A 24,181-nucleotide genomic window follows, 5' to 3' on the forward strand; every position below is an offset into this window, starting at 1 on the left:
CAACTCAGCTATGAGTGGATGGCTGAAGCATATTAAGTCTATATAATACGCTGTAGATTATTCCAAAGACAGCAGTGCCTTATAAAAAGGTTTAGAGAAAGCGGTTGACTAACATGCCTGTTTGGAGATGAGGTGATGTGTGCAATATCGCCCTGTAAATAAGATGTATTCATTAGGAGCCATTTATCTGGAGGATTTACCTACAGCTCATTTAATAAGGGAAGCTTAGCACCCGGCTCCTCCAACAAGTCTGCAATATTTGGAAATGTCATCCTCGAAGAAGGCAGCGGGAACCGGCGCTTTGTGATGCCGGCGCTTAGTGCGGACACGCTGCGGTATGAAAGAACCCCTCCCAGGAGGCCAGACAGACTGCAAACTCTGGAGCCCCGAGCCTTCTATCTGTGCCAAACCATTCATACAATTAATCTGACAAAGCAAAAATGTAATTGATTGATAAGGGCACGACGGGCCTGAACTAACCTTCCCGGTTACATTTGTCTTTCAATCCGGACAGCCGCGGCAGATGCCATCAATCCCATCAGCGGCACTGCTCTAATCTGGCGCGGGATCAAAACGTAGACCTTTTGAGCATCATCATTATCGGGCCGAGTGGACCGGCGTGAAAGGGCGGTGCTAGCAGGCCCGTATTCAGGTGTCGCGTGGGGGCAGGATCGCACGGGCGGGGCGGAGCAAGGCCAAGCTTTGAGGTCAAGGTGGATTTTTTTTTTTGTGCTCCTTGAAATAACATTTGGTGGCAAACAGCAGCAGGAACCTTGAAATGGGTTTTGTGTGGCTATAGGATTTGTTTTCTGTAAATTCTTACATTAGTACTAACAATTTTGTGCACACACACACAAAAACACACAATATATGGGCACACACAGTGAAATATACATACATTCAGTGAGCACTTTATTAGGAATTTATTCAACTTATTTTTTAGACTTATTGGTCTTCTGCTGCTGTAGCCTATCCACTTTGGTTTGACGTGTGTTCAGAGATGCTCTTCTGCATACCACAGTTGCATTACACTGTCACCTTCCTATCAGCGACAACCAGTCTGGCCCTTTTCCTCTGACCTCTCTCATTAACAACTCGTTTTTTCCCGCAGAACTACTGCTCTCTGGATGCTTTTTTTTGTACCATTCTCTGCAAACACTAGAGACTGTTGTATCTAAAAAAATCAGAAGATCAGCAGTTTCTAAGATACTCAAACCACCCTGTCTGGCACCAACAATAATTCCATGGCCAAAGTCACTTAGATGACATTTCTTCCCCATTCTGACATTTGGTCTGAACAACAGACCACGTCTGCATGCTTTTATGTATGTAGTTGCTGCCACATGATTGGCCGATTAAATATTTCCATTAACAAGCTGGTGTACAGATCTACCTAATAAATTGCTCACTGAGTCTATAGTTCTGACCAGAATCATTTTTATGACATGAAGAAAACAAGCTGATTAACTGGGATACATACATGTGACCTGCAAGCTGAACAGGACAAACTTCTTAAAAAAAACGATAACAGATAATAATGGTCAGCTATTTTGTCTGAAGAGCAATTATGGAGCCTGTTTTAATGCACACACACCTCCCAAACAGCAGAATATAATCCTGTTAGCAGTAAGAACAGAGAGGTGATGGAACAGCAGCAGTGCCTGCAGTATCATTGATTCTGAATATCATTAGGTCAGCAGAAAATGTCTGATACCCTGCTAACTACCATCCCATTGACCCTCTTTGCACTGGCTGTCTCAGAGAGGAAACATTAACCAACAATGATGCTGCCACATTCGTGTCCAGTCCCCTCTGTCCAGTTATCCCCCAAACCAAACAGGCTAATTCTACATGTGCAAGTACCCAAGTGTATTTCAGACACACTGCTGTAAGTGTTTCTGGCCAACTGCATACTAGGGATTATCGGCTGATACACTAATGGCCAGAGGGGGTTCCAGGATTGGGCTGACCTCCACCTCCGGTGGAACAATATTCTCTCTCAATTACTGACTACTCACGTCCAGGCCCAGATATGCTAATTTTGTGCATTGTGTGTGTCTGTGTGTGTGTGTGTGTGTGTGTGTGAGTCTATGATGGTGTGCATCTGTATGTGCATTAGTTCACTGTCGGTGTGTATCTGTATGTTTACATCTACAAAGTGTGTGTAGCATTTATTTGTATGGATGTTTGTATATTCCTGTATCTATAATCTGTGTGTTTACGTGTCTGTCTGCATCTATGCATTGGCGCTTGTGTTCATGTGTTTATGTCTGCATTGCATGTACGTTTACATTCCTGTTTGTGTGTATGTGTGGGTATGTGCGTATGTTTGTATTTGTCTGTTTTTGTGTCTTTATCTCAACATGTTTATACGTTTGTGTGTGTGTGTGTGTGTGTGTGTGGGCATGTGTATGTGTGTGTCTACATTTGTGTTTGTATGCTTTCGTGTCTTAATCTCTACATGTTTACACGCTTGTGTGGCTACATCTGTGTGTGTGGTTATCTGTAAGTGTGTGTATCCATGTTTGTGTTTGTATGTTTTCGTGTCTTAATCTCTACATGTTTATACGCGTGTGTGGCTACATCTGTTTGTGTGCGTTTGTGGTGGTACACATTTTGTTTGTATACGTGCAGGCATTAGGCGGTAGCCTCCCGGTGCTGCCGGTATGGGGCATAGATTACCCCGCTGAACCCTGCCCAGGCAGCTGAAATGGGCCCCCTGGAGCCCCGGCAGGGAGCGGGGCCCTCGCGGAGCGGGGCCTAATCCAATCAGATGGCGCGTGTGGCGAGGACGGGGAGGGTGCGTCCGCGACAGCGCGAGTCAGCTGCACCGCAGGGCCTCCAGGCGACAGCACAGCCCCCCCGACGGCTTCACCCTACTGATCCTGCAAATTTGGTAAACTTCATGGAAATTTAATAAGTGCCGCGGCTCTGTGTTCGCCTGCAGAGTCTGGGCCTGGTGCTGGGAGGCACATATGCGATGATTTACAACCAGACGTGCGCTCTCTCTCCCTCTCCTTCTCTCTCTAATTTAGGGGGAAGTCCCTGTTACCACGACTCAGACAGCTACAGAGATAGCGGGGAGCTGGGGGTGGCTGGCTGGCAGCTTAAGCCAATATAGACTGTGTACATCCTAAAGGTAAATAGTATCTGGAGGTAGTCAGTGCGTTTTATTTTCCCTCTTCCCTGCTTCAAAGGGCGCCTCACCGCCACTGTCAGACGACCCGACAAAATGCTTTGAGTTAAAAGAGCTGCCCTTCTCGCCTTCAATCGCTGCCTCCCCCTCCTTGTTCTTCACTGGCCTTTGCTTGCAGCTCCACTCTTTATTTCATTCCACAGCGAACGTTTCGCTCCCCTGCCACGGAAAAATATGCGCCAACGTCTCTTTATTCTGGATAACAATGGCCACCGGGGCCAAGTGCCTGCATATGAAACAAACGCATAAGGGCTGCAATAATAGCAACTCTAACTGAAAATAAGAAAACCTGCCATTAAAATGACTGAAAAGGCTTAGCGGGCCCATGGAGTTATATTTAGTAAGTCTAATTCACACCAAACCTCCAGCAGCACCGAGTATACTTAGCAGCATCGCGGGGGAGCGGCAGGACTGTGTGTTTGTGTGTGTGACTGTGTGTGTGTGTTTACGTGTGAGTGTGTGTGTGTTGGGGACGGAGGGAATCTGTCTGACTGCGGCAGGGTGGGGGGGTAATTAGCAGCACATGGGGTTGTGCGGGAGGAGATGGAGGGGGTGGACAGGGGGTTGAAAGTGAAACTCGGGCAGCAGGGTCAATACATGCTGGAACTGCGGGGTGCTTAGTGAGTGGGGGGGTGTGAGAGAGAGAGCTGCTTAACCCTTTGTTACAGGGCTCCATGATGTGCTAAAACTATGCTAGAGGACGAAAAAAGATTTATAACAGAGAATCTATAAAAAATTATGAATCATAAAAAACAACAAATAACATATGTGCGTGCAGCAAATCACCCCACACTTCAGACCCAGTAGTGAAGAGGACGACACACCTCTTGCTAAGAGGTGACAGGAGAAGTGGAAAGGATTAAACGGAAAACTCTGGGGAAGAAATGAGACATTCTTTACGCTCTTCGACATTATTCTCCTCCAGTTCTGCCAAGACTCTTCGGCAGATAAGTATTCCTATCATTCGCCCGCGAGGGTGTTTTTATAAATGAACAATTCCTTGATTCATTATTTTTTTAATGCTTCTTTTCTTCTTTATCACCTCTGGGTGGGGAGCAGGGCCTCTGAACGCCATGCCTGAGCCTGCCACCACTGCAGCACAGGGGGATGCGCGCCTTTGTAATTTCATCCTTGAAATTCGTGATTACAAACAAGACAACTTTTTTAATTTGCTCTTTTGTCTGGATTCCCCCAGCTGACAGGCTGCAGCATGAGCGAGGCCTTTTAATCAATCACCTAGATAATCAAATGTCACTGGCTATCTGCTCCATGTAATTACTTTTGCAATTAAAAATCAATCTCCAGTCACCCTGTCTAATTAGAGGGATGGGCAGATTTTCATCTAGATTGATTTTATAATAAATATTGACTTGAAATGCCATAATACCATCATATTCTTTCATTTTCATTGTGTGTTTAAGAATAATAAAAAAAACGAGGATCCACAAACATTTGAAGGCTTGTGCGTCGGGGTTGAGGCTGGGGGAGGGGGTGGTTAGCGGTGGGCGAGCGTTCACAGGGAAAAGGGCCGTGTGTCTTATCTCCTCCTAATGACAGCGCTCAACTGTCCTCCGTATGAGCGACTAATAACCTGAGTGACAGCTCACATTCATTAAAAAAGCATTTGTTGAAAACACAACCTCATAGAAAGAGGCAGAATAACTGATGGCGGATCCTCCACCGGAATAAAAAACAAATTTATACAAGTCCTAATAATGATACAGGAGGACAGGAGGGAACATTGCCTTTTAACACAATATTGACAGCCTAACGTGTGTTATCTGGAGAATCTAAGGCTGTCCTGACTGCACGTTACATCCTGGCACTATACATCACTGTGGCTGGGGAGCCCGGTGACAGAGAAATAAATAAATTAAAGTAAATAAGAGATGGGATGTTCAGGACTCTCTGGTGCTTTTAAAGGGATTGTTACTGCAGACAGACAGCTGTGTCCATTTAGACAACATCATAATGACATGTCTGCCCACACTCGGGGCCTGGTGGGCAACAACAGTGTGCCTTTCCCTGCTATTCTGCTCAGCCCCATTGTGTTTCTCCGTCTCCTCCAGTCTTCAGGAGGACTGGCGCTACTGACAGTGCCGTAATGAACACGTGTAATGAAGGAGGTGTAACCCGGGCCGGGGCCCCTGGGCGAGCCGAACAGCCCCGCAGTCTGTAAGAGAGGCCCACAGAGCACCATTACACCACGGAGACCCGCAATCACAGGGAGAGCGAAGGAGCTCCATGTTGCATCACAGAGAACACATCGGACCTCAAGGTGAACAGAATGGCTCCTCGTTCTCTCAGGAGATAACCTGACTGCATCCCTGAGCGATGCAGTACAACACTCTTCTCAGATTCAAACAAATGAGGTGAGCGGTACTGGCCGAAGTTCTCTCGTGGAGATCCACACTGTACCAGAGGATGACTGTCATAGATCAACACTCTGTCCTCAATAACAATGGGACAGGTCATGATTATTAACAGCACAAATATTACAGAAATAAATGTTGATACATTGACTGTTCAGACCTAATTATAAGACAATATCACCATCCTATATGACCAGCACAAGCCTGCATTGAACTTTTTGTATTTATAGGAATCTCACTAATGGTTTCATTGTCTGAGTAAATGTATTCCTCAAAACCAGACTGAAAAGAAAATAAATATATTTTTTTAAGCCCAGAAAATGGGAAGCACAACAAAAGCAAGACAGGCATGTGGAATAATTAGAGGAAAGAGGAACCCATATCAAGCGGGGGAGAGAGAAGAGGGACAGAAACAAAGGCTGCGCGCACCGTTCTCTCTTCCCACCGCCTGATTGGCGGGGCCCTCCCACTGATCACTTGTAGGATAGTGCTGCACTCGACATTTCCCTGTGCACCGCGTAATAAGGGCAGCACTTATCGCCTGTAGCCCGGAGCCAGTTGCAAAGGAAATGAGAAAAGTCCAATGAAGCCGAGAAGTGATTAATCATCACAGAGTGGAACCTGTCAAATCAGAAGGGTCTTTTCAAATGATAATGCTGCCCAGTACAATTTAGACTGATAGAAATTTGATTTCTTTTCACCTCTGGCAAATAAAAAAATAAAAACAATGAAATAAATAAATAACAATGTCCTTATCGAGTTAAAGTGTCTCGATCAATAGGGTTCCTCTCTCCATTGTTACAGAAAGGGCCCCTCCCTCTTCCATTTCTGTGTGACTGCTGTATTATAACTGCTTCTTTTCCGTGTGTTCAATCCCGCTCTCAGATAGTCTGGACAAAAATAATAGAGAAATTTGATGAGTATCAACAAAACATGCATTTGATATACATGAACAAAATAGTTACACATTTGTTTTTATGCATTTACTTTCGCCGGGCATTACTGCCATTCTGATTATGTTGCCAAGGGACCTGCTTGTTTGAATGATAATACACATTCCTTCCACAGCAGCGAATTTAGTTTAGATTGAATACCGGGGTAATCTATAAAGACTGTTTTCCATTTTGAAACGGTGCATCTAAAACAATATTCAACCATTTAAAAAGCTGCAGATGAAATTGTAGTGAGAGGCTTTCTGATAAAAAAAAGCAACCTTGGAATTCTGAAAATTAGTCTGGAACTTCCCTGTTACTGTGAAATATAAAGAAAATCGACAAAAGACAGAGTCTAGAAGAATCCTGCAGCTTATGTTTGGCCTAATAACACCAATCAATTCCAATGGTAGAGAGAGGTTTACTTCGTCACTTATCACCCCAAACAAAACCTCCCCCACCATTTCTCATACACGCTAGAGCAGTCCAGCAATCCCCATATTACCTGTGACAGACTGTCAATGAACAGCCTTTCAGAGATCACCGTCAGAGAGCCAATATGTTAACTACAGGCAGGAGGACACCCCTGGGACACTGTTAAACCAAGGCAATACTGCCAGCAGAGATTTAAATTAAGGGAGGTTTCACAAACATACACATGTGTTTTAATAAAAACTTCTTTATAGGCAAAGTTTGAGTTTGAAGAATTATTGGTATGTGACAGAAATATAGAGGTTCTTGTGTGTGTGTGTGTGTGCGCATGTGTCCGTAGGGCCAGAAGTATGAAAAAAAAACCTCCCATAGTTCCCACAGTCATCCTGGCCCCTCTCAGTTAACGTTACACGGTTCGTGAACTTGGGGGTCAGCTATCATTTGGGTCAATGTTTCCTCACAGGGGTGTGGCCAGCACTCTCAGCTGGCCTGGTCAGAGGCTTATCGTATGGCCAGAATCCCCTGTCTTTTCATACACTCTTTTAAAAGTGCATTGCCAAGTTCAGTTATTTGCGGATTGGGTGTCAGATACAAGCAAACATGCAGAAGGACCTGACAGAATTGGGTGTGATAGCAGATAGCAGGAGGGCGGACATTACGGCCCGTCTGAAAGAGGAGACGCTGGAAAAACAGCTGCCCCCTGACGCCAGGTTTTTATCAGCCACCAAAACTTTTACAACTGCCCTCACTGGTGGGAGGCTCAGATTCTTTTTATCATCCGCGCTGCAATTCAGGAGATGTTTGTGGTACGACATTAATATAGACATGGTATCCACACACACACACACACTTTTGTTACTTTCTCACTTTGCGTTCAGATGTGACAACAGTTGGTCTACCTCACTAAAAATATATATGAGGATACTGTGACTTAACCTCCCCTGGTCTGTAACCCTGGAGCAGTACTTAGGAAAGCCCCCCTGGTGCTCTCTGTCCTGTCTGTGCTCTGAGTGCTTCTGACGGGGCAGAGACAGAGGGCCACACTGCAGGCCCCAGGCCAGGCTGCCCCGGTGAGCTGGGAGCCCCAGGACCTCCCTCCCAGCAGGAGGAGACAGGTGCAGGACACATGTATGCTTGTAAACAGAGCTCAGAGAGACAGAAACAGCACTCCTCTCCAATACAAACACAAAGGGTTGTGTTTCAGTGGGAGTTTACGGCGCGGACTGCAAACAGTTTCTTCCGTAAACACACCTGCTTCACACCATTGAGCCAGCTTTGACATAATTAGCTAACAAGGTCATCAAATTATTCTACGACTTGTCATTTTTCTTTTTCATCATATGAAGCCAGTATCTGCTCTTGGTTTGGCTGCATGAGCACATTGAAATGTTGTTTATTAACATCTTGACTATGACCTCATGTCAGATCATCCATGGCTTGGCAACCATATCCAAGAGATGTGAACCAAAGTGCAGATCAGTACAAGTTCAAACCCCATCTTGTTCTATCCCTTAAGCAACAATTCATAATGAACCTATTACATGCAGCTGAAATCAATTACATACAGGCAGCGTAATTCGAAATTCCAGCTACTTAACTTTTTGTGCGATTTTCCCATAAAAATAACACTTAACACTGTAGGTAACCATGCGGTTATAGCATTCATCACAGAATTAATATCATCTGTCAAATCAAGGTGTATACATTTAAAACGGCCTACTCAAGTTCAACAGTGCAAGAAAATGAAAAAACAAAACTAATAATGCCTGTGTTTATAAAGGAGGAAAGCTGCTTAGACTCCAACTGTAATTGAGCCCTTCCAAAAAACATGACCCACACGTTCAGTACGAGAAAGCAAACCCAGTACTAATGGAATAACCACTGTAGACTACAGTAAACACATCACTGCAGGTACAGACGCAAAAGACGTACACACACACGCACACACGTACCCACAAACACCCACACACACAGTGCACTATACAGACATAGAGGAAAAATGCCAAGGCGCACAATTTACTCTTTTGCAAAATGGAATCCCTGGGTCATTTACTAAACAATTAGGCGATTCAAATGACAGATTAAAGGCAGATTGGAAGTGACTGCGTAAGCGGGATAATGTTTCTCTAATCAGTTTGGTCTAAGAATGCAGATTGTGAAATTTTCCAGCTACTTCCTTATGAAAACGCATTTCACTTCTGATTAGGCCTGAGTACCTTTTTGGAGGCGAGGGTCGGGTCCTGACCGAGGAGCAGGCCCAGGGCGGCGGCGTCGCCCGCCGCGGCCGAACGCATCCACTCTCGCTCCACAGGATCCAGCTGCAGCCGTGGAAACAGGGACTGGGGACAGGGCCGCACAGGAAGTACAGGATCTCAGACCGTAACAATGTGTGAGGGTAGAAACAGGCCCTTCTGCCCGCCTAGGCTTGTCACCTGTCAATCCATAAATGATCGGACACGCAGTAAACGACGGGTCAGGAAGAAGGGGGATCACGCAGGAGGGGGGGGGTGATTGGACGAGAGAGAAAGATCTGAAAGGAGGGAGAGGATTGGACAGCAGGAACAGGATCAGACAGCAGGAGGAGGAGAGGATCCAACAGGAGGGGATGGGATTGGAGAAGACATTACGGGACGATAAGACGGAGGAGAGCAGAGACAGAAAGAACAACACGGAGATGAGGGAATCATTACGTTTAAATATGAGACAAGATGGGGCCTATCCATTACCAGGCCATGATGAATGAAGAGGACGCTGAATTTACATCTGGTACAAAATGTCCAATAAAAGCGTTCCTTTGTTAAAGCCGTGTAACGGATTTGAAAAACAGCATTAGAAAAGGTTAAACGCGGAACAGATGTAAGGTATGAAATACAACGTGATCAAAGCTCAGGTTCTGCGGACAGATAGGCCTGCAGATGATGATGAATAAGTCCCTGCAGGATTGTAAGCAGCGCACCAATGTAACGATGTGCGAGTGAGGGCCGGAGCGGGGGGGGGGGGAGAGAGGCAATGTCCGACTCCATCGCCGTGATCCTCCGCAGAAGTCCGAGCGGTCCGGGGCCGCGGCCGCACCAAAGTGCGGACAACGTGAAACTGATTTTCCGAACGGCTCAAGAGATCACCTCTGCGATCTTTTGGTGTGTCTTTCTCCCCCCCCCACTCCCCCCACTCCCCAAAGTCGGCTTTTCTCCCAGGGCTCGCAGGCTCGGTGGGATGACATCATCACGCCGCACATTTTTCCCTTCATCTCTGAAAGGTGCATGAACCGCGCACTTGGACTCCTGCAGAAAAACGGACACAAAAGCGTAGTGGTAATCTGGACCGAAAACTTAAAAAAAGAGAACGCCGGATAATTTATCTTTCCAGGAAAAGACAATTCCTTACATGCCTCCTGCAAATCCACTAACTCAAAACTGCAAGACTTCAGGCTAAAATGAATCATGTTGGGTCTAAACTAATCTGAGAAATTTGGGACATTTCTGCACAGCTGAATTTGATTGTAGCCGATTTGAATTCATGCTGATTTTATTGGCAGACGTCATTTTACCACAATTCTTTGCATGCCATGAATATTATCGTCAATAACACCAGTATGTATGATTACTTCCATTATTACATCACGGTTTCTATAATTATGAACTAGAAACTTACCCCAGAGGAATACAAGCCATAACACGATACAATTCTGTAGATAAACGCTATACAGTACAACATATCAAGTAGAGTTGTTCCAAAAGTGCCACTTTAAGCCCTGATCTTCTGTCCTGTGGCTATTCCTCAATGTCACGCTCTGAAGGAAAGCAGACAGAAGTACACATGTTTGCGCACTAACTAAGTGAACTGTGACCAGAAACACTTCAGAAGCAGAGGGCACAAGGGGGCCATTGTTGAGTCTGACGGTATGGGGGGTGGGGGAGGGGGGGGCGCTGTGATAATTTGATCTGAGCCCCGTTAATAAATCACTGCACCATTACTCCAGGTTTAGTATCTGTTTATGCTCCTACAAATTGAAACCCCACTGGCGAGGAGCGCTAGCGCTGGCTTTGGCGCTAACGCACAGGACTTCCACAATTAGTTCAAGGTGGAGAAGGCTTGGCCATCCTCCCCAGACCCACAGCTCCTTTCCCATGTTTTGTCTCTCCCTGCTGAGGCAAAGAGGCACCGACATATGTAAGCAATAAACCCAAAGGCCAACGTCTACTGCAGGAATGCAGAACAAAACCATAAAATAATAATGGCCGTAGAAACAAGGTGGGAGGGGGGGGGGGGTTACATCTGCGGGAGAAGAGTGGGCAGCAGGCGGGGGGAATCCTGGAGCTATGCCCTTCCCTGACCCCCAGACGCGCTGTTAAAGGCAAGGCATACCGAGCCGCGCAAACCGCCCAGAGATCAAAAGATTGACGGATGAAGGGCAGAGTTGTGTTTGACCTGCGCGCTAAGCTTTAAGCCAAGCCTCTTAAAGCGAGACGGGAGAGAGCGCATCATTGTCAAGAACCTCCCACTTCCCTCCGTGTCAGGCAGTCAAAGGGAATAAATGCATCTTTAAGAAACTGTGCTGCTAATAAATGCAGATGCCCGCAAAGAAAAATAATTGGTGCAGAGTCATCATGTGATTTGGCCTACTTTTATTTTCACAGCAAGTAAATCACCACACTGAGTTAGTAGTTTTTTGATAATTAGACAAAAAAAAAGCAATTAGTCCAAAAAATGACTAGTACGTAATGACTAACTTAGAACGTGCTTTAAACATTTCTGGTAAATGCCACAAACTTGTCATGAGCCTGTTGCCACAGGGCCATAATTCTATCAAATAAAGCAAACATGAATAGTAATACCTGCACCAGCAGTATCAAAAAAACTTCAGTTCATTTCATTTCAGTTCACGCCATGGAAAGGGAATGTGAGAAATCAAAAGCAGACACATATTATAGACACTCACTGAGCGAGGAGAACAATGAGTGAGCTTCACAAACGCCGCATTAAAACAGGAGACAGGAATGGAAAACTGAAATATCCCACTGATCTCCTCTGAGGAAACAGTCATATCCCACAATGCAACAGGACAGGAAATGCCCACTGAGAGGGCAGGGCTCTCCCCGGGACCCCATTAGGAGAACCGTGAAATTAATAGTGACATCATGTTGCTTGGTCAACAAACACAAGGTGATTGATGAAGACAAACGACCTGGCCAGTCTGGGGTTTTCCCAGAGCGAGCCTGTCTCCTGCCCACCCCACCTCCAGCACATGAGAAGGATGCGGCGGACTCGGCCAGGATCTCGTGTCACTCCTGTCCGCCCGATCCTCACCGGGGCTCAGTTCAACATTCCCTCATTCATATTTCTCACAAGCCAACTACGCAGTGTTAAGCATCGACGGAAAAGGGAATCATTTTCATAACACGGCTAGTAGAGAGAGAGAGAGAGAGAGAGAGAGAGAGAGAGAGAGAGAGAGAGAGAGAGAGAGAGAGCCCAGATCCCGCCCAGCCAGCTGTGGGGGGCTGTACTATTTTTCTTGCTCCTGACATTATTTCACAAACATCTTTAAATATTTAATGCCGCATGCTTCAAAGGTGAGCGTGGCAAATTGTAAAGTACCCCTGTATTACAGGTGATCCCTGAGGAAAGGCTACATCTTCCATTTCAAATCATCGGTAATGGAGAAACATTGTAGGATTGTGCACCAATATGCAAGGTCACCTCTTCATCAGAAATGCCTTTTTAAACAAGGATATTGAATATCATATCCAGGATTTGAAAAGAAGAAAAAAAAAAAGAGAAAACGAGAGCGCTGTTTAGTGTCGCTAAAAGCCAAAAGCGGGCTGAAGGCTGCGTTTATTCCGGCTGTGCTTCGCTGAAAGACAGGGTCGACAGTAATGAAAATTAAACACACAAACACAAAGAGGCGGCCTCCAGCCAGGCCACAGCCTAACACAATTTGTCATATCGCTCCTTTCCTGGTAAGTTTGAGTTTAGCGTCTTGCAGGAATAGGGCTGACTTTTAACATCTCAGGACAATGTCACATATTGTTTCACTTAGCTTGAGAGGAATTACAGTGGGGTCCCTGTTGGTTTGGCATGTCAGGCGGAATCTCAGAGCGGTTCAGACAATCCATTTATCTTTGGAAATGGGAATAGCCTTTATCAGGAGGAAGATAAGTCAAGGAATTAGTTCATACAATAAACAAGGGGGGGGAATAACAACTAATAAAGTAGATAACGATCTCTACATTCGGAATCAGCGACAGGCAACGCCGCGCTGTCCTCCAAGGCAACAGAGGCCCAGAGAATCTGAGTTAAGCTGGCAAATGAAGGCCATTGCTTAACAAGAAGGAAAATTGTCCCCCTGTGATCCCATTTACTCTCCATCCCGGCTTTAAAGGCTGAGCAAAGAAAAAACAAATGAGTACAAGGACAAATCTATTCTGCTGTGTTATTACCGGCTGAGCTGTTAGCCGTTAGATCCTCTGTTATTGCAGACTGTTACACACACTGAACCACCTCGCTCAGTCTCCCCAGATCACATCGCTAAAGCAGCCCAATCCAATTCCAGGGCCTCCTTGTCTGACATATGCAGTATAAGAGATACTACAATTCCCAAGGACCACTGGGAGGGGACTTCTGAAGTGCAAAAAACTGCATACTGTGTCCTTGACATACTAGATACATGCTACTGTGTCTCAAACCCTTTCATTCATTTTTCATGTGAGGTGCAACCATTGCCTTTAATGCCCCGATGCATAAAATATGTACGGAACAGAGAGATCCAGAGAGAATATGTCAGATTACATCAATACTCTGTATTTCCCATCTGCTCTTTTATGTTCTGTATGCTTGCAACACAATAGTGTAAACTGACATATCTACTTTAAAAAAATACAACAACGATAGAGGCTGTTGTTGCCAGCACCAGTTAGATGAACAAGAGGAGCAGAGGGTGAACGAGGGTGAGCCGGTCATTAAGTTGGCAGTGACCGGCTCCCTCTGTGACCGACACCGTCTCTTATTGCGTTCGCGCGGTGAGGTGAGCGATAGCCCAGCTCGCCAGCGTCCGGGGCGGGCTGACCTGAGATCAGTGCGCTGCCGCGGGGCCCTGGCAGCCACGGGACGTGCTAATGGGAGCAGCGAGTGACGGCGCGCTGGCAAGCGGAGGATCCGGGGCACGCGCCACAGTGGGGCCCGCAAGGTCACGCGTTTGGGCCGGGCCCTGGGAGGAGATCCAGAGGAACCCCGCCTCGCCGGCGGGCCGTCCGCGGGAGAACACGGGCCGCCGGGGCGCCGCTCACGCTAAACTGTGCCTCCATCTGCTTTGCGCTTCGGAGGCTAACGGGGAACGCGACGCACAAGAGCACACGGTGACCTGGATACCGCTCAGGGCCGAGGAGACAGGAACACGAAACCGCTGTAGGTGTGAATTTGGATTAAAAACAAAACACTCAAGCGTCACAAGATTTCTCCTCTGGTCTCCCCTTGCAGGCTAATCTGGCTTTTTAAAGACTGTGACAAAACAGATTTTTTCCCCTTTTCTGTGTACTTAGAACTTTTATCTCAAACAACGGATACAACGTGAGCTATTCGGAAAAAGCCCATGACTCCAAACAGTTCCTATCGCCATTGTTCTCTATGTAAACTGAAGTTACATGTTAATACTGCCAAGTAATTAGAATAAAACAAGAGGGAAAGATGACTCCCTTTTTTGTGTCTGCCAACTGCCAACACTGTTTTGTTCTTTGCAAAGGTAAACAATGGCCCCACATTGTCAAAATTAATAACGTTAATTAGATTTTCTGGACAAGAAGGTTCAACAGTACAATGTATAATCACAGAAGTCCACTGACAAACAAGCTCATGTTCTGTTCTTCATACGTAAATGGAGATACTAATTCTGCACATCAAGCCCAAGTTTCACATTACACCAGCCGGGCGCATTAACTTCTCAACCCTGCCACTGCTATGAGGAAGACGCATTGATTTTTGCCGTTCTGGGGAGTGGGTCAATCACAAGTGGAGCTGTTCTCTGTACTTGGCACTGACATGAAAGCAGCTTCGCCTCCAGTGAAGTGAGTACACACACTGTAGGAAACGGCTGTCGTGAACAAGCGGAGAGCTCAGACAGGGAAACAATTTTCTGTCCACAGAAATAACAACAACGTTTGAAAGGGCTGCTGCCGGAGAGGCGGCAGAGGAAAAGGAGCTCGCTTTGTGCTGTAATGATCCTCTCCAGACACATCCCGAGGAGATAATTCCGCAAGGCCGCTTCTCACCGAATCCACGTCACCGCTACCCACAGGAGAACAGGCAGGTGGGGAGTGCCACCACGCTCGGAGAACGCGTTTTATTGTAGAGAGAGAATCACACAAAAAAAAAACGTAAAAAAAAACCTCTTCTGAAAGGTCCCCAAGGTGGTTCAGTGAGGAATTACACCAAGGAAAACTGCCTGGTTGAATGTGCCAAGCTTTCATAAATCAACACTATAAAGCCATTGACTAGAAGGTATGTGCTGGGTGTGTCTGACTGACTGACTGTGGAGTTAAATAATAAAAAAATAAAAAAAGACAAATCTAACACCTTCTCTCCAGACTTCACATTCCATTTTGATATGCTGAGATTAGACATGCGTGCAAACTGGTAAGTACAATGTAAACTTCTGAGACATATTCCAGAACAGCCTTAGGTGGCCATTAAAGCACGGGTTGCCCCATTTTGTGATATAATGACTAAACTTTAATGGTAATAAAAAGTGATAAAAAGGTGTAGTGCAATTATGAGGAGCCATCTCGGTCTGTCAGCCACCGTGCTGAAACAGCCCACAGAAGTGGGGGTCCCTCAGGGCACAGAGGCAGGAGTTTCACAGGGTAGGAACTCAAAGGCCCAGGCGTGCTCCGACCGGAATGAGGAGCAGATTATGAAAGCCTCGCAGGCTATACACACCAGAAGGGAGGATAAAAGGCCGTATTAATAGCTCCTAGATTTACATGCACAAGTGGATGTTTATGTTGGAATTTGCTCTCTATGTGTGAACATCAGCAATTGTAAACAGTGCCATTCAGTCCAATTTCCTTTACATCAGCCATATTGTTTTAACTTTTTTTTCAGGGTTTTTTTTTTTTCCCCTCTGCAAGGCAACTTGAAGTCAAAAGCACTCTGGCATTATCTTTTAAGTAGTTCCACAGTTACTGCTCCCCTGGGCAGTAATCACGGGCCTGCAGTGCACTTCCTTCTCTGCCTTTTTACATTACAATGACTTTTCTATAAACACAACACACTCTGGCAGCTCCACGCAGCACACAAACACTCATCCCCTGGGTGCTGCCCCAGCCAGCCCCCAGCCCCCACCCCCACCCCAACTGCCAGCGCTAGGCTCCGTCACAACGACACCGCTAACATCTGCACACCTGGGCTTATTACAAACTGCAAAGGCTTCTGGGCCTTGAGTGACCGTGACACGGTCAGCCGCGAATGTTGATGCAGCAATGGCAGACCTTCTGTTTTGGGAGCCTTTGTCGGGTCAGGAAAGGGTTGCGGATGGGGGGGTGGGGGGTCACACACATGTAGCCCCCGTTGCGTTTTATTGGACAGATATAAAATTAACAACAGTCATGAGCCGTGATGTAGAGCCAGGGTCTGTCCCAACACACATTTCCAGGTCAGCTGTATGGTCCAATAAAAGTTTACAACCCCATTTAAAGAAGAGCTGTCACTTTACAAGAAACAAACTTTCCTAATTAATCCTCAAATTAATATCCCGGGGTCTTTTAATGCACTCTCGCCTAGCGCAAGGTTCTATTAAAGAGAGAAGCCAGGGCCGGCCTAATAGCTATTGACATAAATCAATAAAACCCTGCAGTGAAATTCTCCTCGCTGAGCTGCCTAATAAGAGCCTGAAAAAGTTCAGCAGGTAGGAAAATAAGAGTGGCCAAGCCGCATCATTATACTTCGAACTATCCTCTTTTGTTAAACGTGTCGAATATGAAACATGTAAGGTGAATTAGGGGAAAGAAAGTGCAGACTGGTTAACTGGCATCACCTCTTAGGAGCCGACCAACACATTATAGTGAGCTACAACACACCGGACATGAGGTGTCAACTGGCTGTGAGACACACAGCTGTCAGTGTTAACCTAGAGGCAGATTCCTTCACTGCAGCCACTGTGAACATGGCCAAATCCACCAAAGAGAATGTCCAAATGACAAAAAATGGATTGAATGAGCTATTGAAAAAGAATAAATGCAATATTATGAATGGCACACATCAACTAAAACATAAATAGTGGCTGATTTGTTGCTTTAGGGTCATTCCACTACGTCATCACAACACTTCCTAAAGACGGATACTAATACTAATACCTTGCATCGTCACGGAGAAAATTCAACAATGTCAAGAATGTCGGTCTCTTTCCTGCATATAAGACTTATCTGGGGGGGGTGGTGATACCTTCTTCCTGGGTATTTGGGAACCTGTCATCACAACCGAGTGTAGTAACGGGCGCTGCATTCTTTCGTCAAGCGATAAGAAAGTAGCCGGGTAAATAAAATGGCGGAGGTCACTGAAAGGGGTCGAGCAGGAGCGATGCAGGAGAGTTCTGACAGATCCCTAAGAGGATTAGAGCATCTACAAAGACCCCTGCTGCACATTAAGTCCGCTCCGTGTAAACAAAGGGACCGAGGGCGAGGGAAAAAGCCTTAGCACAGAAATAAATTCCACACAGAACTTCTCACCCGGACCCACGAACATCGCTTTCAACTCGCAGGTCCTGCCCTGATAAAATCTGAGTGAGATTAGGCTCCGGTATCGGAGATTAAGCAAAGTTTTTCCTCTCTATTTCTCACCGGTTTCCAGGGCTCTTTTGGGTTGTGTTCTTTCGCCTCTCCCCCCTCAGGCACAGGGATAATGCCATTAGTGGCATTTTGTTGGCAGCGGGGTCCCGTGAATGAGGGCCTGCCTTAATCAGTGGCCTGTGGAGTCGGTGTCAGGGCTCCCACGTGTCTACAGGTGAAAGATGAGCTGGGAGAGAGGTGTCAGCTCCACGTTAATTAAAACTCTACAATACACAGAAGGGGCAGGCCTCCAGCTCGCCCACACTCTCAGGGTAAACACTGACAATTAAAGAGGGAGGGGGGTCAGCGCTAAGAGAGAGAGCTAATTAATCGGCCTGTGATCGTGTTACCACCCAGACAGAGGGAACGTTACACTTAACCCCCCAGCAACAGACAGAAAATAGCCTTACGTGACCTAACATGCAGGCTACAGAAAATAGGACGCTAGCCATAATTGCAGAATCGAACAACGCGGTTTAGAAACAAATGCGCAAGTTGTAAGAACTGCAATTACCGAGGCAATGAAAAAGATTGTACACGAGAAGGTCATTACAAAAATAGGCAAGGCTATACTTTTTACCATTTATCTGCCTTTTATTCCGACTGACCAAACACAGGCATTGATTACTGTAGAGATACTGTATGTGCAACCACAAACAGGTACAACAAACATATTGGTCTTAAAGTAATAATTACAATAGCACATAAAATACTGTATAGATCCTTATCAATGATCTACATTACTTTGTATTAAGATCAAGCTTCATCATAGCAGTGATGCTGAAGACGGATTGAGGCTCATAACAAAAAATAATTATACTTAAATAGCAATAATATGACATCTGTGCTATTCTTGAATTATATAAAGGCAAATGTGAAACACAATAAATGCTGAAATATTTAGCTCATATTAGGAAATAGCCAACACTCAAGAGCCTCATGTGGCTTAGCCATGGCTTTTACATGCAAAGGACGGGGGACAATATTCGTCAATGAGTAAATGGAGACTCCGAATGAGAAAAGACCTGTAAGAACTGACAGGCAGCCATCTGGTGAGTGAAATAGGCCTTGTTGCACAATGTGTAATTACAAATGTGCACTTCCAAACCCAGGAAATGTCCTCCATTATCAGTCTCAATTGCACGGCTGGTGTACAACACCATACACAGGTCTGACAAACACTCGATAATATTCTTTTCCTTCAAGGGACCCCATTGTCCACGCACTTTCTATCTTCTTGGAAGTCAACAGAAAGAAGGCCTTTGACTAAGATCAGCTGTCGTTCCACTCGAGGAGAAAGCATCTCCGCTCAGCGCACATCACGTTAAAATAACATCTCTGCCTCTCTGCCTGCTCCGGTGCTGGAGGTGGAGGGTGGACAGCCCGGCTCTGTGTCTCACACAGAGGCCCCTCGGACAGGACAAAGTGAGGAGGCCAGGGACCCTCCACACAGGATCTGTATGCTTCACATGCTAATGAACTGGGGGCAGAAGAATAACAGAAGAAATGGAGACTGTGGGGTTGGGTGGGTGTTGGGGGGTACAATTCAATTCACCCCCCCCCCCCCGCCCCAGATTTCACACAACAGGCAGAGGAATGCTTCTCTCAGCTTCCTCTACCAAATGATAAAGAACTGATTGGAGAAGGGCCTAAACTACCAATGTTGAGCATTCAATAAAAGCTTTCGACATTTGAAATACAACAAAATTTGTGAGTGTGTATTTGAATTAAGTATTTTTTAACCACTGTAACAACATTAGTAACATTCAAAAGGGATAAACAAACAACTTTTAAACAGCACTTTAAGCTTATGCCCTAACCACATTATACATTGATGTGTGAGAATGGAACATTCTGGAATGTTCTAGCGGGTTAATAATAACGTAGTGAAAGCAGCTGTCATGTTTTGGCAAAAAGTAAATTGTATTTTCTGACCAGTCCATACAATTTCAATTCTATTTTAATGTTAATGCTTCTACATTATGCATCTTCCCCAGGTTATGCAGAGTTGGAAAACTTGCCAGGATGTTCACTCACAGGTTGTAGTACAACATGATGTGACAAAGAGCAGAAGTCGCATTCCGTTCTATGTGAGATGACAATGTGAATTCCTTAATTGCTTTACTTCTACACATTGTCGCAACAGCTAAAAATCCAGGGATTGTAATGTTACCTGTTAAATCACACGAACAAAATGCGTCTTCATTAGAACACACGTTATCAGTGCTGATGTTTTTAAAAGCAGAAGTAAGGAAAGTACCCTGTGCCCCCCCCATCCCCCCCCCCGCCCCATCCCACCACCCCCCACCTCTCCAGCCTCCTCTCCAATCACGCCACTGACAGCCTGCCGTCATCTCGTAATTGGACGATTTGCATGGCTGTCAAGAAGGCGGCCTAAACTGAATAACAGACACAATGTAGAAACTGACCAAAACATACAAGGAGGCTCCAGAGGAAGCTGGAGCAGTTGAAATGGCAGAATAATGAAAGATAGATCCCAATGAAGGAAGTACTAAAATACAGCTGGGGCCTTTGTAACACAGCTGTTATCAGCAGTAATCAAGCGTTACAGATAATCAGGGGATGGGGAAGAGGTGCAGAGTGAAGACAGATGAAAAGCCGACCGTCCCACGTCATGACATCTCTCTGATGTGCTGCATGAAGAAAGTTTCAGCAGAAGTGCAGCGTGGGTTGGCCTTTCGCCCCACAGTTGATGCATTATCCATGTGTTCTGCTCAATGTTCGCTGAGGCAATCCAGGTTAAGTACCGCAACAACGCAGCTAAAGAAACTGCAATGCACAATCCTCACATTTCCTAAACTCTTGATGACGCTACTACCTATATTATCCGGTGAAATAGTATTTATGTTGGCACTAGTAGACCCCACTCTCCATGCTGAGTTACCTTTATGGCAAAACCTCACACTTTTCACACCGCAGCCTCTAACAGGTACCGAAGGAATAAAATCTCCACCGCTCGACTATTTCCATAAAAACACTCCCCATCCAACACCTCTACTACCTACTAAATTTTTATAAGAAAGTCAGTGAAGCCTGCTTCTTCCCACATTACCCTCACCGGCAAGGAACAAAATGGCCGTAAACACATTTTCTGCATGATCGGGTGCAAATGTACTGTAATTGTGAGCCAATCTGTCGGTGAATTTGGGAAAATACTTTCTCTGCAAAGTGCCAGGAACAAAAGGGTTTCATGAACGTGCCGACAAAAGTCTGTTCCCACACACCCTGTCCAAAGTAGAAAATGAGTGTTACCAGGCAACTTTTCGCCTCGAGTGGGTGACACTCATCGCATAGTTGTTACAAAAGCAAACATGCCATGCAACGGAGCACCTTTCCAATGCAATTAAGTGCCATCTGTCTGCAGATTAAGCATAACCTGTAAAATTTACAATCTAATGAATCTCATGTATATTTCATATTTGAAAATGAGGCAATTATTCAGTTTGTTCTTGCTGCTTACCTCTCAGGTTTTAATTACTTAATGTCTTGATAAAAGAACACAGCCTTGTTTGACGCCCTCACTAGGAAAGGGCATGAACCAAGCCGTGAATGTTAATCTAAAACCCGACTCAGACAAATGTCATCGTATCGCAGCTATGTACTGAGCTGTTGTGGAGTTTAGAAGGTTTCAGTAGTGGCTTTCGTATGGCTCAGTGCTTCTCATGCACGGACCACGGCCTCTGTTGTAACAATCTCGAGGCGTGAAATAAGAGAGAGATTGCCCAAACCCACGGAGTGAGTCCAGCAGTAGAGACATTAACGGTGCTTGTTCCAGGATAATGCAAACCTGGCTGAAGGGACAGAGAAACAGGCATCGAGATCCCACCATTGTTCCAATCAGGGGGCTTTCCCCCCTGGACAAGACTCGAGACAACCCAAAAAATAAATAACACAACTACACTGGATTTGAAAAAACAAAAAAAGGTTTTCCGTCGACTGGGCTCCTTGTCGGTCCCAACAATAAGCATTTCTCGTGCCAAGCAGTCAGTGCCCTGGCTGGTTTCCTTTGGGATAATTGATGTGGAGTTTCTCCTGCACCCACAGCCCCAGACATCTTTTCAAGTGGAGAGCAGGAAATCGCACCGTCAAAGGAAAAGTGCACATTCCTCTAACGCGACTCGGGTCAGACCTTCAGAAACACTAAATTTATACCACAGCTGTCAGAGCTGCTTGCGTTTCCTCGCCCCACCGCGGCGCAGATAAAGGATGTCCCCTCCCGCCCCACCGACCCGCACACCTCTCAGAGTCCGCAGCTTCTGACAAAACCGGCCGCCGTCACCCCAAATCCAGCAAATGATCCCACAGGAGGAAGGTGGGAGCAGGTATTGGATATCACCTAGGGAGCCCTGCAAGGGATGGAGTCCCGTTTCCCCCTGACCTTGACCAGGCCTAACGCCCCCCCCCCTTTTCCCCCTGTCCCACCCTGAATCCACAGCCTCTGTTCCTCAACTGTCTTTGTCAATACACAGATGCAGAAACGGGACAGCTACGCCCTTTCACTTCAGTCAATGATATGAAGCATTGCTCTTCAGATTCTCCCCACACACATGCGCGCACACCCATGCGCACACACAGACGGACACACGGACGGACACACATCACAGATGCACAAGCATGGTTACGGTTCGTTGCATGTTGGCATCAGACGAAATGGCGTCATTCTCAGACTGTAAATCAGTATCAGGGAAACAGAATAAATATCGCACATTATGAACTGTCCACCCTCCATGAGAATAAAAGCCACTGGTTTCATTTCTCACTTCTATTCTTGGTAGAGTCCACATGCGCCCATTGTTTGGGCAGAAAATGTAATTTTGAAGCTGATCTCATTTAATGCTGAAATTGTGTGGTCCCAGAAGACTTTGTTACTCTCACAATGCAGGGAAGCAATTTATCAGGGAATGAATACACTTTACCGCAACGGACACACAACCTGGAAGGACTCGCCGGTGACGATGAAGAAGTATGCGCTACAGTTTTTCTGTCAAACTGCAGAAAAGGATGATTTATAAGGATATTTTCATATAATACAATGAAAAAGAAAAAAGAAAAATTGAGGTAGCCAGAGGGGTTTAAAAAAATATTTGGATGAAGCCAGTGTTCATTCTCATCCTTCTATGGCATCTTGTTGAGTACTTCTGAGTACTTAAGCCTGTCCTGTTTAGGAGGAGTAGAAACCCAAAAAGTAACTTTGGCAGGGGTAATACACTGTACACGGCCGGCTTTGCATTCTGATAGTTCTGACTGTGAACACCAGTCATGGAAAAATAATCTGTGTGTCTATCAGTGGGCTCCATGTACTGCACCTATAGGGGCAACAGAAGTACTGCATCTATAGTGGCAACAGAAGTACTGCATCTATTGTGGCAACAGAAGTACTGCATATAGGCCTTTGTGCTGATGGCAGTATTTCTGCTTCGATACCACACATTTTACGATGACCCAGGCCTCTTTAACATTGCTGATATACACAGTGCAATTGTGTACCGCAGACTTTGCCCCTATAGCGTAGCTCACATGAAATTTCCAGTGTGTGTGATTCACCTTTCTGGTCAGACAGTGTGCTGATGCTTTCTGAACCAGTATGTAATATAAACTTAACATTAGTCTATTGTGAACTTTTCAGTTGCCTTTCACACACACAAACAGCACACACACCACACACACGCATACCCATACACATGCGCACACGCACACACACCACACACATACATACCCATACACATGCGTGCACGAACACACGCACATACACACACACAAACACATACACACACACATGCACAAACACTAACACAAACACTAACACAAATATAAACACACGCAGACATGCTCACACACACACACACACACACACACACACACAGACAGCAATGGAGCAGACTGACATACCGTGACCGAGGATGTGGTGACGCTTCTGAGGTCATCATCCTGGCAGTCCTGCTCCCCATCACTCTAAGAGAAAAACACAGATATTATTAACTCCTACCCAGCCCTGGCAAATGAAGTAGCCATGCAGTGATTATCACATTCATTCATAGCGTCCCCACAATGAGGACCTCACATCTTTTACATCACCCAATGACAGACACAGCTGGGCACACTGTACGTTTCCATGTTAATGTGGTTTACAGAGCAGCAGATGACATTTATAAATACTGGCCAATTTGGCACTGTGCAGTTGGAGCATTATTAAATATCCATTATTTTGTAAGCAATTTGATTCTGGGAGTGACTAATTAGGTCTTATTATCTAAAGGTAGATACTGGTGTAAACAGTGCTTTTACGAAGTGCATTAGTGTTGGTTCACTATCAGTTACATTTTGGCAGCTCTGAGCGCTAAGCGCTAAGCGCTAAGCTGCTGTTACTGGTATTTCCACCCAAAGAGCACCCGAGTTATTATTTATTATTTTATC

The 24,181-nt window shown here is 45.6% G+C and overlaps 1 protein-coding gene across 1 annotated transcript in view; it reads right to left on the bottom strand.

Moving 5' to 3' along the window:
- The window catches only part of LOC133111900 (synapsin-1-like), a 115,694-nt gene that overhangs the window by 49,837 nt on the left and 41,676 nt on the right, over positions 1 to 24,181 (bottom strand). Inside the window, exons 4-5 of the mRNA XM_061222537.1 lie at positions 23,657 to 23,719; positions 9,149 to 9,271 (exon numbers count right to left, since the gene is read on the bottom strand). Of these exons, the coding sequence (XP_061078521.1) occupies positions 9,149 to 9,271; positions 23,657 to 23,719 (186 nt within the window). The remainder of the gene's footprint in view (positions 1 to 9,148; positions 9,272 to 23,656; positions 23,720 to 24,181) is intronic.

The sequence above is a fragment of the Conger conger genome, chromosome 15 (assembly GCF_963514075.1).
Source record: "Conger conger chromosome 15, fConCon1.1, whole genome shotgun sequence".
NCBI lineage: Eukaryota > Metazoa > Chordata > Actinopteri > Anguilliformes > Congridae > Conger > Conger conger.